The sequence below is a fragment of the Erithacus rubecula genome (assembly GCF_903797595.1).
Source record: "Erithacus rubecula genome assembly, chromosome: 2".
Taxonomy (NCBI): Eukaryota; Metazoa; Chordata; class Aves; order Passeriformes; family Muscicapidae; genus Erithacus; species Erithacus rubecula.
The window spans coordinates 52,451,590-52,466,137 of NC_136685.1; the positions used below are offsets into that span (position 1 = coordinate 52,451,590).

The 14,548-nt window shown below is 39.3% G+C and overlaps 1 protein-coding gene across 3 annotated transcripts in view; it reads left to right on the plus strand.

Annotated features, from left to right (window-relative positions):
• The window catches only part of TMEM200A (transmembrane protein 200A), a 53,270-nt gene extending 39,390 nt beyond the window's left edge, over positions 1 to 13,880 (plus strand). For 2 of the 3 annotated variants that reach the window (XM_079297749.1, XM_079297750.1), the window contains exon 2: positions 10,684 to 13,880. In XM_079297749.1, coding sequence (XP_079153875.1) covers positions 10,700 to 12,175 — 1,476 coding nt within the window. In that variant the 5' untranslated portion in view covers positions 10,684 to 10,699 and the 3' untranslated portion in view covers positions 12,176 to 13,880. Of the gene's footprint in view, positions 1 to 7,638; positions 7,660 to 10,683 lie in introns of those variants that run through there. The other variant, XM_079297751.1, reaches the window with a different exon arrangement.
• The last annotated feature ends 668 nt before the right edge of the window (positions 13,881 to 14,548 follow it).

Genomic DNA, 14,548 nt, shown 5'->3' on the forward strand with positions numbered 1-14,548 from the left:
TGGCATAAAAGGTTTAAAATAGGTTACTTCTCTCACCTGTAGACATATATAAACCAGAATTTCTGTAAACCAGAATATGAACACTAATAATCTGAGTGGATAGAAGTATCTAAAATAATTATGAATATTTGGCTAAATACCCAATAACTGCTTCCATTTGTAGTACTGATTTTCACTAGAAAATGGGTTTGCACAAACTAAAGTGCTAAAATAGCTTGGAAACAGATTTTGTCACTTCAGTCATAAAGGGCAGTTACCACCTTGCTCAGTTTAGGCTAAAAAAATCCTAGCTGTTTTTTAGCAGAAAGACTCTGACAAACAGAATAAGGAAAGCAAGTAAAAGAAACAGTAAAACCTTGTTATCCAGTTTTTATTTTACTATGTGCATATTTTAAGGGGTTTTTCTTTCCTTCTAAGAAGAAAATTAAAAAACATTATTTATCAACCACATTTTAAGCAACTTTTCTTCAAATCTTATAAAGCTACTTGCCATTTTGTTTCCCCAGTTTTTTTTAGCTCCTTGCTTTTTGCTGTAGTTCTGTAATAGATTATGGAACAAGATGTGATGTATCTGTGCATAGGAAGTGGAAATTTTTATGCATAAGTGAAGAAGTTATAGGTGCACATTTCCGAAAACAGGTTACAACTCTGAATTTACTGGTAATTTAATAAAAAGGATAGAGGGGTTAGGTAAGCATTCCATGAATAAGCACATGCAGTGCCTGAGACCTTGTGTTTCTTTAGTTCATCATCTAGGACTTTAACTGAATTGGTTTCAGATAGAGAGAGACAGACAGCTGGGAATTTCGGGACATTACACATGACTGTGGTGGGACAGGTGGGTTTACTCTGAGACAGATGTTTTGTGACCTGAGAACATGTTTGCTCACTGTATAACGACTGGGGAGCTGTTCTAGGCATAGGAGACCATGTTTTGTGAGTTTTACATTGGTAAAATCCACTACTTGTCTAGACTCACACCTGATCTACTGCAGTGTGCCAGAGACATAGTTGTGGATGGAACAAATTTAAAAGTGAGTTCAACTGGGCCAGGCAAAAGCTGGCAGACCAAATCTAGGACAAGTCATAGAGCAGCATCTTGAAAACAAAATATAGAAACTCAGGTTCCTTCTTTCTCTCTTTGATGTGTGTTCTGTGCTTTTGTGAGCAGCTAACGAGCTCTGTGTAATGCTGCCAATATTGAATGTTGCTGATTTTGCACAGAATTACAATATATGACCCACTGAAAGGATCAGGCTGAAGGAGAAATAATAGCAAAGAGGATAAGCAGCTCAGGCATTCATCTTTATGCAGTATTGCTGAGTGTTCACCTTACATTTGACCTTGGCATAATAGTTGGCATAATTAATGTATGTGGCAGATATGGTAAGTGATGAAGTAATTCAAAAGAGATTTTTTTCACTGTGATTTAAAGTAGGGAGTCACAGCACTCCCCAAATCTGAGTAACAGGCACCCTAACTTATCCTGCAATTATATTTATCAGTATTTTTAAGTTTGCATTTTTTAGTTCAAATTCCCTAGTTATTGCTTTATTATTTCATGTTAGTTTAGAGCCAAATAAAAGCCCAGGTGGTTTCAAACAATGGAGTTTCATGTTAATAAAGTGTGAAGGAAGATGTTTGCAGACCTGAGCAAGTTTGGCATGGGGCCCCAGGGAAGCCAGGACCTGGAGCTGTCTTGTGAGAGCAGGCTGAGCTGAGAAGGGGCAGATTCAGCCCTGGAGAGGAGGCAGCTCTGGGAGGACAAAGCAACAACCCCAGTACCTACAGAGGCAGGATCAAGAAGCCAGAACCTAGCAGATGATCTTAGGACACAAGACAAGGACACTCACAAGAGGTGCAAACTGGATAAAGGAAGGAACTTTCTCCCTTTGAAGCAGAGAAAAAGATTCTAAAGAGTTTTTTGAATTACTGCCAACAGAAAGTGAGTACTTGTGAAGACTTGGGTGTTGATCAGTTGTATCTCTGTAAGAAAGATCTGGTCCCTGTCCAGTTGAGCGAATTAATTAATAGTAATTTAGTATAACTTTATTAGACTAGTTTGGTGGTTTGGTATGGGTCTCATTTCCCCCTCTCCAAATAATAGTGGGGAATCAAGGCTTTCTTATTGTAGTAGCTGTGATTTGGTGTAGTTTTATGATCTTTCCACTGAGTTGTTATGCAGACACTTAATGTAAGAGCTTGAGGAAAGCTAGGTTAGGGAGTTAGGTTACTCACAAGCATACTTGTATTTTCCTTGCTATGCTTTAATACAAGGCAGTGGACTGTCATAATGATCATAATTGGGAGTGCCATGGTCCAGGTTTACCGATGAAACAGAAGGAATTTGAGTGCAAATAAATATTTGATATATCCACTGTGATTCAATGTGTCTCCTTTAAATACCTGCCATAACTGAAATTTGCATCCAAGTCACTTTGACAGAGAGGAACTGTGACCCTTTGTACGATGCAAAGGTGTGTGCTTCAAAATGACACAGTATGGTTAAAAAAAAAAGTGTAAAAATGAGATCTCATAACTCTCATTAAAGCCTGGTCTTGTGTTTTAAAAATTCATTTTCTCTTCTTAGTTAGAGTTCCCTAATTTGTACAGTAGGACAATGAAAAATTTCTGATATCATGCCTATTTGTCTTTCATAGATTCTGCTGGGTCCCTGTGGTCTTGCTTCAACCGGTACAATGCAGATTTGAAAACCACTGCCAGATCTAGATTTTTAAAATAATTGAATCACTGTCAGACTTCAGATTTAACGTCAGATGTGTCCTTAATAGCAAGCTTTTATTTTTCAGTTATGGTTGCAATGATTTGACTGTTTAACATGGTTCTATTGTAAAGCAAAAACAGACTGTTTGATACAGCTGCATGGTCTGCCAACATCTAGGGAACCTCATCTTTTAATGTCTGCAGTGGACTTTCTGCTTACTGCTGCCACCCTGGTGCTCTTGCCTTGCCTGACCTGTGGGCAGCTTGCCTTTCCTTTTCTGTGCTGTCAAACTGCTTGCACAATTTGGCCTGTTTCCACAGGCTGATTGGCAACCAGGAGGTTAAAAGGGCATGATTAGTCCCTAAGCTTATCCCTTTACAGCCTAGAAGAGACACCATTAAAGGGAATTTGAGCCCAAATGGGTTGGATTTTTCAAAGCTTTAATGTTTTAAATGTCACATCCTTGGCTTTTGCTAGCATGACTTTGAAATACCAGCTGAAGTCACAAAGATTTTTAGTACCACAATCCACATGCTTTCTTCTCACCCCATAGTCATGAATGCAAAAGGTGGTTTTTGCTTTGTTGCTTTGTTTTTTAATCTGTTCAGCCAGGTCCTATTTTGATGAATTGATAGGAGAAGGGAGATGCATAAGTAACACCTGTTGGTGTGCTGGGCTGCTTGTTAATCTCTGCTAAATAAAAAACTGCTGCTACATAAAATTGTAATTTGAGATTGTTTTCTCTGCTTCTTGTGGAGCTACTCTCTATTTGGCTGTTGCTGTATTGTCTCCGCCAGAATGATTAATCCCTTTGGGCCTATAAAGTTGGATATTTTTACCCTTGGAATAGAACAGATTGTACCAGATGACAACTTCTATGCACAGATAACATATTGATATGTATACATTGTTCATGAAGAGGAAGTATAGTTGTGTTAAATACAGCTTATTATTAATTTGTTTACTCAGTTATGTCTTAATTTCTTTTACAATTTAGTAATTTGCATTCTTGATTATGAGAAACACTTTATGAGTAAACAGTCTGTCACCTCCTTCATTTCTGAGACTCTAGGTGTATCAAATGTGAAAGAAGCTCTCCCTGGTATTAAAATGTGTGTTCTTGTTAAAATTCGAAATTTAGTAACTTAACTGATAACAAATCAAATACTGTTGGGAAATAAATTTCCTAATAAGCTGAAATACTCAGATAGGAAATTCTACAGTAATAGAAATCAGATTCTGTCACACACTACTTCTTAGTGCAGTAATGTTTAATTTTTTGCTGGTATACAAGAACTGAACTTTTCAGAAAGCTTTACATTAAGTTAAAATGGGGAAATATACAGGGAAATTGTATGTACAGTTCTAATAATTTCACATGATTTTCAGTCATTTTTGGAAGAATAAAGGAGAAAAAGTATTTTTGCAAGCAAGATTATCATGCAAAGATTTTAAATAGTAAGGGACACTGAAATGAATCTGGAATAAAACATAATATTAAAGAAAAAAGATTATTAGAATCTTTAGTTTGCTTCCCATCTTTTGTGGAAGAATTTAAAATTAGGCTAAATGTAGAGGTAAGCGTGGGCCACTGTTTCTTTCAGGGCTAACCCCCTAAGCTGTCCAGGGCTTTGGAGCTGATGTTCTCAGTGAAGATGAAACAAACTGAACAGAAACAAAGTTAGCAAGCTACTCAACAGTTATTTTTCAAAAGGAGCTTGGAAGCTCTGATGCTTTTGTATTAGCAAGATGGTTATGTTTTATAAAATGAATTACAGGCTTGTCCCTTTCTTTTTGTTCTGTGTTTCACATCTATTTTGCCATTACTCATTTCCTTGCAGAGCCAACATGTATCATTCACAGTGCCACCAAAGAGGTGCTGTTTGAGCTCTTAGCATAATCTTTATTTACCTCTGAGTAAAAGTTTTGTAAGTCTTTGCTTGTTTAGAAGTTTGGATTCAGGCTTCAAGGTAAAACTGAAAATAATCACTGTACTAAGTTAAATAAGAGAATCACAGAATCACAAGGCTGGAAAAGACCTTCAGGATCATCAAGTCCAACCCATGCCCTAACACCTCAACTAAACCATGGCACTGAGTGCCACATCCAGTCTTTTTAAACACATCCAGGGATGGTGACTCCAGCACCTCCCCAGGCAGACCATTCCAGTACTTAATCACTCTTTCTGTAAAAAACTTTTTCCCAAGATCCAAACTGTATTTCCCTTGGCACAGCTTGAGACTGTGTCCTCTTGTTCTGTCAGCTGCTGCCTGGAGAAAGAGACCAACCCCCACCTGACTGCAACCACATTCCAGGCAATTGTAGAGAGTGATGAGGTCACCCCTGAGTCTCCTTTTCTCCAGGCTGAACACCCCCAGCCCCCTCAGCCATTCCTCACAGGGTTTGTGTTCCAGCTCCTCACCAGCCTCGTTGCCTCCTCTGGATTTGCTCAAGTGTCTCAATGTCCTTCCTAAACTGAGGGGACAGAACTGGACACAGCACTCAGGGTGTGGCCTCACCAGTGCTGAGTCCAGGGGGAGAATGAGCTCCCTGCTCCTGCTGGCCACATTGTTCCTGACACAGGCCAGGGGCCATTGCCCTTCTTGGCCACCAGGGCACACTGCTGGCTCAGGTTCAGTCAGCTGTACCAGCACCCCCAGGTCTCTTTCTGCCCTAGCACTGCCCAGTCACACCATCCTCAGCCTGTAACACTGCAGGGGGTTACTGTGCCCAAAATGCAGGACTCAGCACTTGGATTTATTAAACTTCATCCCACTGGACTCTGCCCATCCATCCAAGCATTCCAGGTCTCTCTACAGAGCCATCCAGCATTCCAATAGATGGAAACACTCCCAGCTTAGTGTCATCTGCAAATTTACTGATGAAAGATTCAATGCCCTCATCATGTCAACAGTGAAAATTCTGAACAGAGCAGACCCCAGCACAGACCCAGGAGGGTCACCACTGGTGACAGATCCCCAGCTGGATGCAGCACCATTCACCAGCACTCTCTGGGCTCAGCCATCCAGCCAGTTCCTAACCCAGCACAGAGTGCTCCTGTCCAAGCCATGGGCTGCACCTTTTCCCAGGAGTTTACTGTGGGAGATAGTGTCAAAGGCCTTGCTGAAGTCCAGGTACACAACATCCAAAAAATTTCCCGCATCCCCCAGGTGGGTCACTTGGTCATAAAGGGAGATCAGGCTGGTCAAACATGACCTACCCTTTGTAAACATATGCTGGCTGGGTCTGATATCCTGGCCATCCTCTAAGTGCTGTGTGATGGCACTCAGTATAAACTGAGTATAAACCTTACCATGTATGAGGTCAGGCGAACTGGCCTATAGTTACCAGGATTGTCCTTCCTATCCTTTTTGTGAATGAGTGTCACATTGCCCAGTTTCCAGTCATCTGGAACCTCCCCAGTGAGCCAGGACTGCTGGTAAATGGTGGAGAGTGGCTTTGCAAGCTCATCTGCCAGCTCTCTCATCACCCTGGGGTGGATCCCATCTGGGCCCATGGATTTATGAACATCCAGGCATCTCAGGAGTTCTTTTCAAGTTCCTAGCAGATGTCTGACAGGTTAAAGTCACCTACAAGAACAAGGGCTGGTGATCCTGAAACATTCTCCAGCTGCTTCTAGAATAAGTTATCCACCTCTTCTCCCTAGCTGAATGGACAATAACAGACTGCCAGTAGGATGTCAGCCTTGTTGGCTTTCCTCTTCATTCTTACCCAGGGGCATTCAAATCCATCATCATTAGTTTCAATACCCATGGCATCAAAATCGTCCCTAATATAAAGGGCCACTCATCCAACTCTTCTCCCTTTCCTGTCTCTTCTGAAGAGCTTGTAGCCATCTAGTGCAGTGCTCCAGCTGAGTCATCCCACCATGTTTCTGCAATGGCAGCTACATCACAGCTCTGCTGTTCCACCATATCCTCCAGCTCCTCTTGTTTGTTACCCATGCTGCATGCATTGGTGTATGTGCACCTCAGCTGGGCTACTGATTTCATCCCTAGCTCAGGCTTACCACCTTTGGGCCTCCTTCCAGATAGCCCAGCTGCATCCCCTTCCCCTTCAAACCTAGTTTAAAGCCCTCTCAATGAGTTCTGCCAATTCATAATCTGAAATCCTTCTGCCCTTAACAGAGAGATGGAACCCACCCAGTTCCAGCAGGCCAGGTGCCTTAAAAGTTGCCCCATGATCAAAGAACCCAAAATTCTGCTGATGACACCAACCCTTGAGCCACTTGTTGATAATGTGGGCTCTCCTATTCTTTTCATCGTTTTTCTCTGCCACCAAAGGGACTGAGCAGAGCACTACCTGAGCTCCTGCCCTATCAACCACTTGCCCCAGTGCCCTAAAGTCCCTTTTAATTGCCCTGACACTCCTCTTTTCAATCTTATCACTGCCAGCCTGGAGTACCAGCAGTGAGTAATGATCAGAGGGAAGAACCAGCCCAGGGAGTCTCAGTGATGTCCCATACCCAGGTCCCAGGAAGGCAGCATGTGGGATGGGTCTGGTTGACATATGGGGCCCTCTGTTCCCCTCAGAAGGGAGTCATCACCACAACTATCACTCTTTTTTGATGTTAGAGGTGGTGATCCATCTCACAGATGAAGCATAATTGGGAGGCTGTCTGGTCAGGTCATTTTCTTCTACACCATCTGGCTGACCCAGGGCCAGGGTCTCACACCTGTTCTGAAGTGGCACCTGGGTAGGTGACAAGGGTAGGGAGGAGTTTGTTTTTTTTTTTACCTCCCCAAATAGAGCCCCATTTCCCCTCCCTTTCACCAACCAGGTACCCTCTTATTACCTGACAGTGGGAGGCATGGGAGCCCTCTGCCTCCCTCAAGGATGGAAGGGCAGAACTCCACCATAGTAATATTTCTATTTTAAGCAGCAATTAATGAGCAGCACTCATATTATGCCTGGTATGTGACAAAACTAAACAGATTTGCAGAATAAATCATATGTATCTGCAACATCTATTATAAATACAATATTTTCTAAAATATGGTTTTCATCTTAATATGCACTTCATTGTAATGGGTTTGGCAAAGCTGTCAGCTTGAAGTGAAACTATCTCATGCCATTATGTATTTTAACACTATTAATTTTATTAGATGCAGAAGAGATCAAAATTGGCTTATTACAAATTACTATTTACAAACCTGATTGTGATTTTTTTCTGTGAAAAAAAGTAAATAATGTTGTTGTGAACTCAAAAAAAATAGGAAGGAGACTCTTCCTATGTACAAAATAAGCTTGTATCTTTTGGCTTCCAGACTTTTTTCTCCCCTGAGCCCGATTTTTGATGCAGTTAAAAGGAGCAGTGGAATGTGTTCCCCTTAAATCAGAGTATTATAGAATGGTTTGGAACCCAGCTGTGTGTCTTGAGATATCTTGCTTTCTCTCACTTTCAGAAGTCTCAATTTCTGTCCTTAAAGTAATAGGTAATAATGAAATTGAGATACGGTTTCCCAGTTTCTGCAAAATTTGCAAATGAGAACTTTCTACAGAAAGATACCCCAAGATGTAATTCTTAAGCATGTTTTTACTTGCTTTACTTTTTGGAGTTAGAGGGGAGGTATGTTTAAAATATTTAGCAAGTAGATATAAGCTTATTCTGTTTACCCTTTAGTGCAATTCAGGTGGCTGTGATAAGCACAGATCAGTACACAAAGTAACAAATCCTGCCAATAGGCACAGTGTGAATTTAGCACTGAACTGCTGTACCTGTGCACTTCCTTGGCAGCCCTGGGAAGGAACAGACTGGGTTCATGTATGCCTGTAGAATACTGCATGAATATGGAAACTCCTTGTTTGCCACAAAGGTCTGGCCATTGTAAAAGATTAATGGAACAAACTAGATTATGGCTAAATGATCTTACATTTCGGTAAAGATGTGCTGTAATTATCTTAATTTATTTCACAGAGAAAACTAATTACATTTAATTCATTCTTGACAAAATACAACATCTTTTGTAATGGCTAAGTCCTGTGTATTTCTGCCCAGACATTCAAAACATTGTTTTACAGAATAATGAACTTTTTTTTTGGCAGAAACCCATAAACATAAGTGCATGAGAAAGTTTGAAAGACTATCAATGTCAAATAACTTTCTTTGGGGTATTTTAAAATATATAAATAAAAATATATATTTTTATGAAGCATTCAAAACATTAATTTGCCCAGAAATATGGAAATTGTCTAGGTAGTATCAAAAAGGAAATTATTTACAAAGTCTGAACATTCCCAGAGAGATTATGAACATGAAACCTGAGAGTACAAGTGAAATTTCTGAGATTTTTGGAATAATGTTATGATTTCTCCTGCAAAAATTCAGAAAATGCAATATACTTAGCAGCCTAGGCCTTTTCAATTCTTTCCTTCATAAAGGAAAGGTTTCCAAGAAAGAGAGGAAGCCCTCTGTCCTTTAATAGAGAGGGTGCAAGGAGGGAGTTCATGTTGTTATTCTTTCTGTCTGTCATCTGAATTGCTGCTTTCAATTTTCTTCCCCTTGGCCACCTATTTCAAATGCCTTATTAATTTCATAATCCAGTTCATATTTGGTGGGTGGGGCCAATTGCTGTTTGTAGATGAGTTTATGGGACACCTGCTTGCAGTCTTGGAAATCTGTGATAGTGTCATATCATAACAATGAGTCTGTCTGTTTCTCCTAACACAAGAGATGTAATTTTTTTTTTCCCCAGAGGTGCACTGCTAAAATTTAAAACAAAATGACAAGTTTGAGAGACCTGATGAAAATCACTGCCTGTAAATTGCAAGCAGTCACCAATTAGCTTTACCTTTTCTTTTCAGCACTTGCTCTGTTCACTCAGTGGCACTTTGGTTTTGCTTCTTTAACCACCCCCAGCTTTGACACAGAGCTTTTTCCTCTGCAACAGGCTGCCAGCCTTTCTTTATCTCTGCGCATAATAGCACTGCCAAAGAGGGCATAATTTTTTCATACCTAATTTATAGTGTCTTAATTTTGCTCTATAATATCATCTCTCATTAATTCTAATACTAGTTAATTAAGAAACTATTTTTTAGTGAAAAATGCCTTGTAAAATACAGGTATCCTGAACTGTGTTTCATTTGTTGCTTTTGCTCATGAAAAACTATCAAATATGAATTTCTGTTTTAAACCCTTGCTGGTTAATGTTTCTCTTGTAATAGACAACCAGGTACTAAAGTAAATCTAAAATGAAATAAAATTTCCTCATAAAACTAAGAAAACTTGAAGTTATTAATTTGAAATTTATAGAAATTTCTTGTCTGACAAAACAGAGGTTTTGTAGTCCAAGAGGAACAAGCAAGAAGGGGGAAATATCTAATATGTGAAGATCAGCATTATTAAAAAAGGCAAAAATTATTCTCTAGCTGAGACTCAGGCAATCTGAATAGACTTAATAAAGTCTAAATAAGCTTTTAAATGCTGTAATAAATATGTATGAATATATGTTGAAATCTGTCAGGAAAGATCTCTTGAAGGGGAAATGTAGAATGAACTGTATTCACATTGTGTCTCAGAAGTTTTAAAAAGAACTAGTAGCTAAAGTGCTAAAATTACCAACAAGGAAATAATATATTACTGACTTGGCTGACTGACTAGTCCAGAGATAAATTATCTGTTAAGACTTCTAGATATCTTATCTTTAGTCCTGATGTATCACCACCAAGAGCACTAGCTTTATTGTCTGTATCACTGATGGAATCTTTATTATCTATATTTACAGTGAAAAAGGACTTCTGGAAAATCTTTTTTTAGGATACCATGTGAATCTCAAAACTGCTATGTCATAACTGGAGCTATAATAGTAGGTTTTTTATAGTCCAAGAGTGTTTTAATTATCAAGAAATATCTGCATATTAAGAAAAAGCTATTTATATTCGTAGAGACAACCTTTGCTTGCCTCAACACTTCTGCTTTTTCTTCTTTTTTTCTCCAGGGCACAATATAGGACTATGATAGCAACCGGAGGAGTCATAACAGGACTGGCTGCCTTAAAAAGGCAAGACTCTGCCAGATCTCAGCAACATGTGAATCTTGCTGGAGTACCAGTTCCTGAGGAGAAGAAGCCAGTTAGACGGCGGCCCAGGACAGATGTGGTAATTGTCAGGGGCAAAATCCGTCTGTATTCTCCATCGGGATTCTTCCTTGTCTTGGGAGTGCTTATCGCATTCTTTGGAATTGCAATGGCCATCCTTGGATACTGGCCCCAGAAGGAACAGCTGTTGGGATCTGAAGCTAATCCATCTGTAAATGAAACCCGGAGCCCGAGGAGCCAAGGAAGCATTTTACTTCGCTTCTTTGAGCAGCACGTGCACTCGGATAAGATGAAAATGCTGGGCCCTTTCACTATGGGCATTGGAATCTTCATTTTTATTTGTGCAAATGCCATTCTGCATGAGAACCGTGACAAGGAAACAAAAATAATACACATGAGAGACATATACTCCACTGTAATAGACATCCACACCCTGAGGATCAGGGAGCAAAAGCAGCTGAGTGGTGCCTTCACTGGCTTGTTGGGGGAGGGAGAGCTCCGGCACAGCGGGAGCTCCTGTGCATCACGGCTGGCTGCCAACACAGCAGCGCCTTTCTCTGGATTCAGGAGTAATCTTAGAATGGATAGCTCTGCTGAAGAAGATGAGATTACCCTAAATGAAGATAGGACCACAAGTAGCCTCCTGCCACCTCTGCTGGCTGAGCAGTCTGGTTCAGTCTTTGGACTTTATCCTCACTCCAGCAAGACTTCAGATGACAAAAACACTAACTCTATAAAGTGTGAAACAAAATCCATTGTATCTTCTTCCATTAGTGCTTTCACACTGCCAGTAATTAAACTGAATAACTGTGTTATCGATGAACCCAGTATAGACAACATAACTGAGGACTCAGAGATCACCAGGAGTCAGTCTAGAAATCTGTCCATGGATTCTCTGGCCATTCCACTAACTGATACCAATGAATCCTACAGACCGGCCGCTGCCATGCTGCCACGACACAATTCATTTGTGGACACTCCGTCTGATCCTTTCAAATCTCCTATGACTCTTGGACCAAGCACAGGAAAGCTTTTATCTCCTGGTGCTGCCAGGAAGCAGTTTGGTTCCAACACATCTTTGCATCTTCTGTCTTCACATTCTAAGTCCCTGGACTTGGACCGGGGTCCGTCCACGCTCACTGTCCAAGCAGAACAAAGGAAACACCCCAGCTGGCCCAGACTGGATCGGAGCAACAGTAAAGGCTATATGAAACTAGAGAACAAGGAGGACCCAATGGATAGGTTACTTGTGCCACAAGCCGCAGTCAAGAAAGACTTTACGAATAAGGAAAAGCTTCTTATGATATCAAGATCTCATAATAATTTGAGTTTTGAACATGATGAGTTTTTGAGTAACAACCTGAAGCGAGGAACTTCTGAAACAAGATTTTAATATTTAAATTGCAATTTAAAAGATGTCATATGGTATTTTTTAAAAAAGCATTTTGACAAGTGTTTCCTTTTCAGTGAGACTGTACAAGCCTGTTCTTAACCAAATGCTTAATAGCCCATTAAAATTGGCTTGTGCGAACAGAGCTCTTCATCTTTGTAATACAAGAGTTTCTTGTCTTAGTAACATTCAGCTGCAGTACTGTACATTATCATTGCTCGGACCGTTTTGTTACGACTGTAACAATTCCAATTATTCCCAGGCCACTATCTCTTTTGTTCTATATACGCATGTTACTTTTCACCAATTTGAATCCAGGAGACTGCACTAGGAAATGGCTTGATTTACCTGTAAGTTCTCTTGATTTAAGGACTGCAAGAGACTGAAAGCAGTGGTCTTGAGGTCTAGAATGGGAAGTGAGCAGGAGCATGTACTGGAATTGTCAAATCCAGGCCTTTATTCCTCCTAGGTGTTGTCTTTCACATGCAGTACATCTCAGTAACTGCAGTCTTGCCATTGTCATTGTGAGGAACTTGTTTACATACTGGGGTGGGTGGATAGAAAAGAGTGGATATAATAAAACCATTTTTGTGAATTCACTGTAATTGATCAAGCTGAATACCAGTGTTGTGAATTATTAACTATGCTTTGTACAATAATCTTTCTACATCCATTGTAATTTAATCCTGTAATTCTGGAAAAGCATATTTAAAGTAAGAAATCTGAAATTTTTTCTGGGATTAAGTCTCTAAACCACTTTGATTGGCAGCAGTTTTAAAATTAAAATAGATTCAATTAAAATCTTAGAAAGATGATGGATGCCAACAGGATTTTAGAAACGTGGTGTATAATAAAATGATATTGTAACTTGTATGTGAAGACAATAACGGGGAATGAACATATTGCCTCTCATTACAATAACAAGATGCTAAATAACTAGATTTCTATGTTCAAAATACTGATACAAAGCATACAATTCAATATGTATACTAACATAATATAAAAATCCCTTGCCTAAATTTTGATTTATATATTTCACATAATTATTGGTGTGATGGTTTACTGAAGACTTAGTTGTGTCAATTTGCATTACAAGATTTTGCAAAAGGAATTGACATTTTAAAGCATGTTTTTCTCAGCAAAGCAAACTTCAGAGTTGACAGTTGTAGGTTATTGCTAAAGAAAAGGAGAATTGGAATAGGCATGTCAGAAGGTTTTCATGTGTTTCATTGCTGTTTGGGCCATGATCCTGCCATTACAGCCATGCTAGAGGATGTCCCTTCGAAGCTGCAAGGCTCACCCAACAGGATGTTGGTCTTAATTGGTCGGATTTGATATATTCACTTACCCTAAATACTCAGGAATTATTTTTAATGGCTTTTCCCAAAAAGAATCAAGCTTGTTAAAATGTTGTAATTTCTCAATTACTTAGATTATGAAAGACTGAGGATAAAATACCCTCTTTTTTTTTTTTTTTTTTTTTTTTTTTTTTTCAATATTCAGCTCCGTATTTCAGCTGTGCAATGTTTATGTACCAGGAGCATTACTTGCTCAGTGAGTTGAGGCATAGTGTTAACTGTTAGAACCTCAAGCCTATATATTGTAACAGAGTTGGCTAAATATTTTGCTATGAAGCTTTTAATAACTCACTGGTTTGTGTTCTTAAGACATTTGCTATTTTTTGCAATAAAATGTCTCTCTACACATATCTGTTGTAAGACTTATTTTTTCCTCTATGATCTCCAATCTTACATATCAAAGTATAATTGTGTATTATAACACTGTCCACAACATTCTGCCTAAATTATTAGTCTACCACAAGGTATTTCACCATGACTAATTGATTTCGGTGACATATCCACACATGGAAAGCTTGAATGCTATTCTTACCCATGAAATGTGAAATGTATTCTAAGTGGTTTTGCTACAAGAAACTTTGTATAAAAAAGAACATCCTGCTCTTTTTGGTTTGGCAGTAAGTATTATTATACAAATGGAAAACACTATTAAAGACATGAGTGATGTAAGCTTTTCATTTCCTTAATAGCTACATTAAATCACAGCTTAAAAGACTTTTCACGTACTATCATATGTGGGAATGGTAGTTCCTTTGCAAGTATAGTAGGGAATAAGCTTTTACTTTTAACACAGATAATAGGTACTGAGAAATGTACTCACTTGGGAAAAAGTTATCAAGGTAAAGCTATCAAAATAGCACCATATAAAGAAACTTCATGGTTGACAGACCTACTACAAAAATATCTCCATATTAATATAAAATGAAGTATTTCATTTAGACAATCACAAGACTGTTGAGGTTGAAAGGACCTGTGCAGGCCATCTTGTCCATTCCCCTTCCTGCTCAAACAAGGCTGT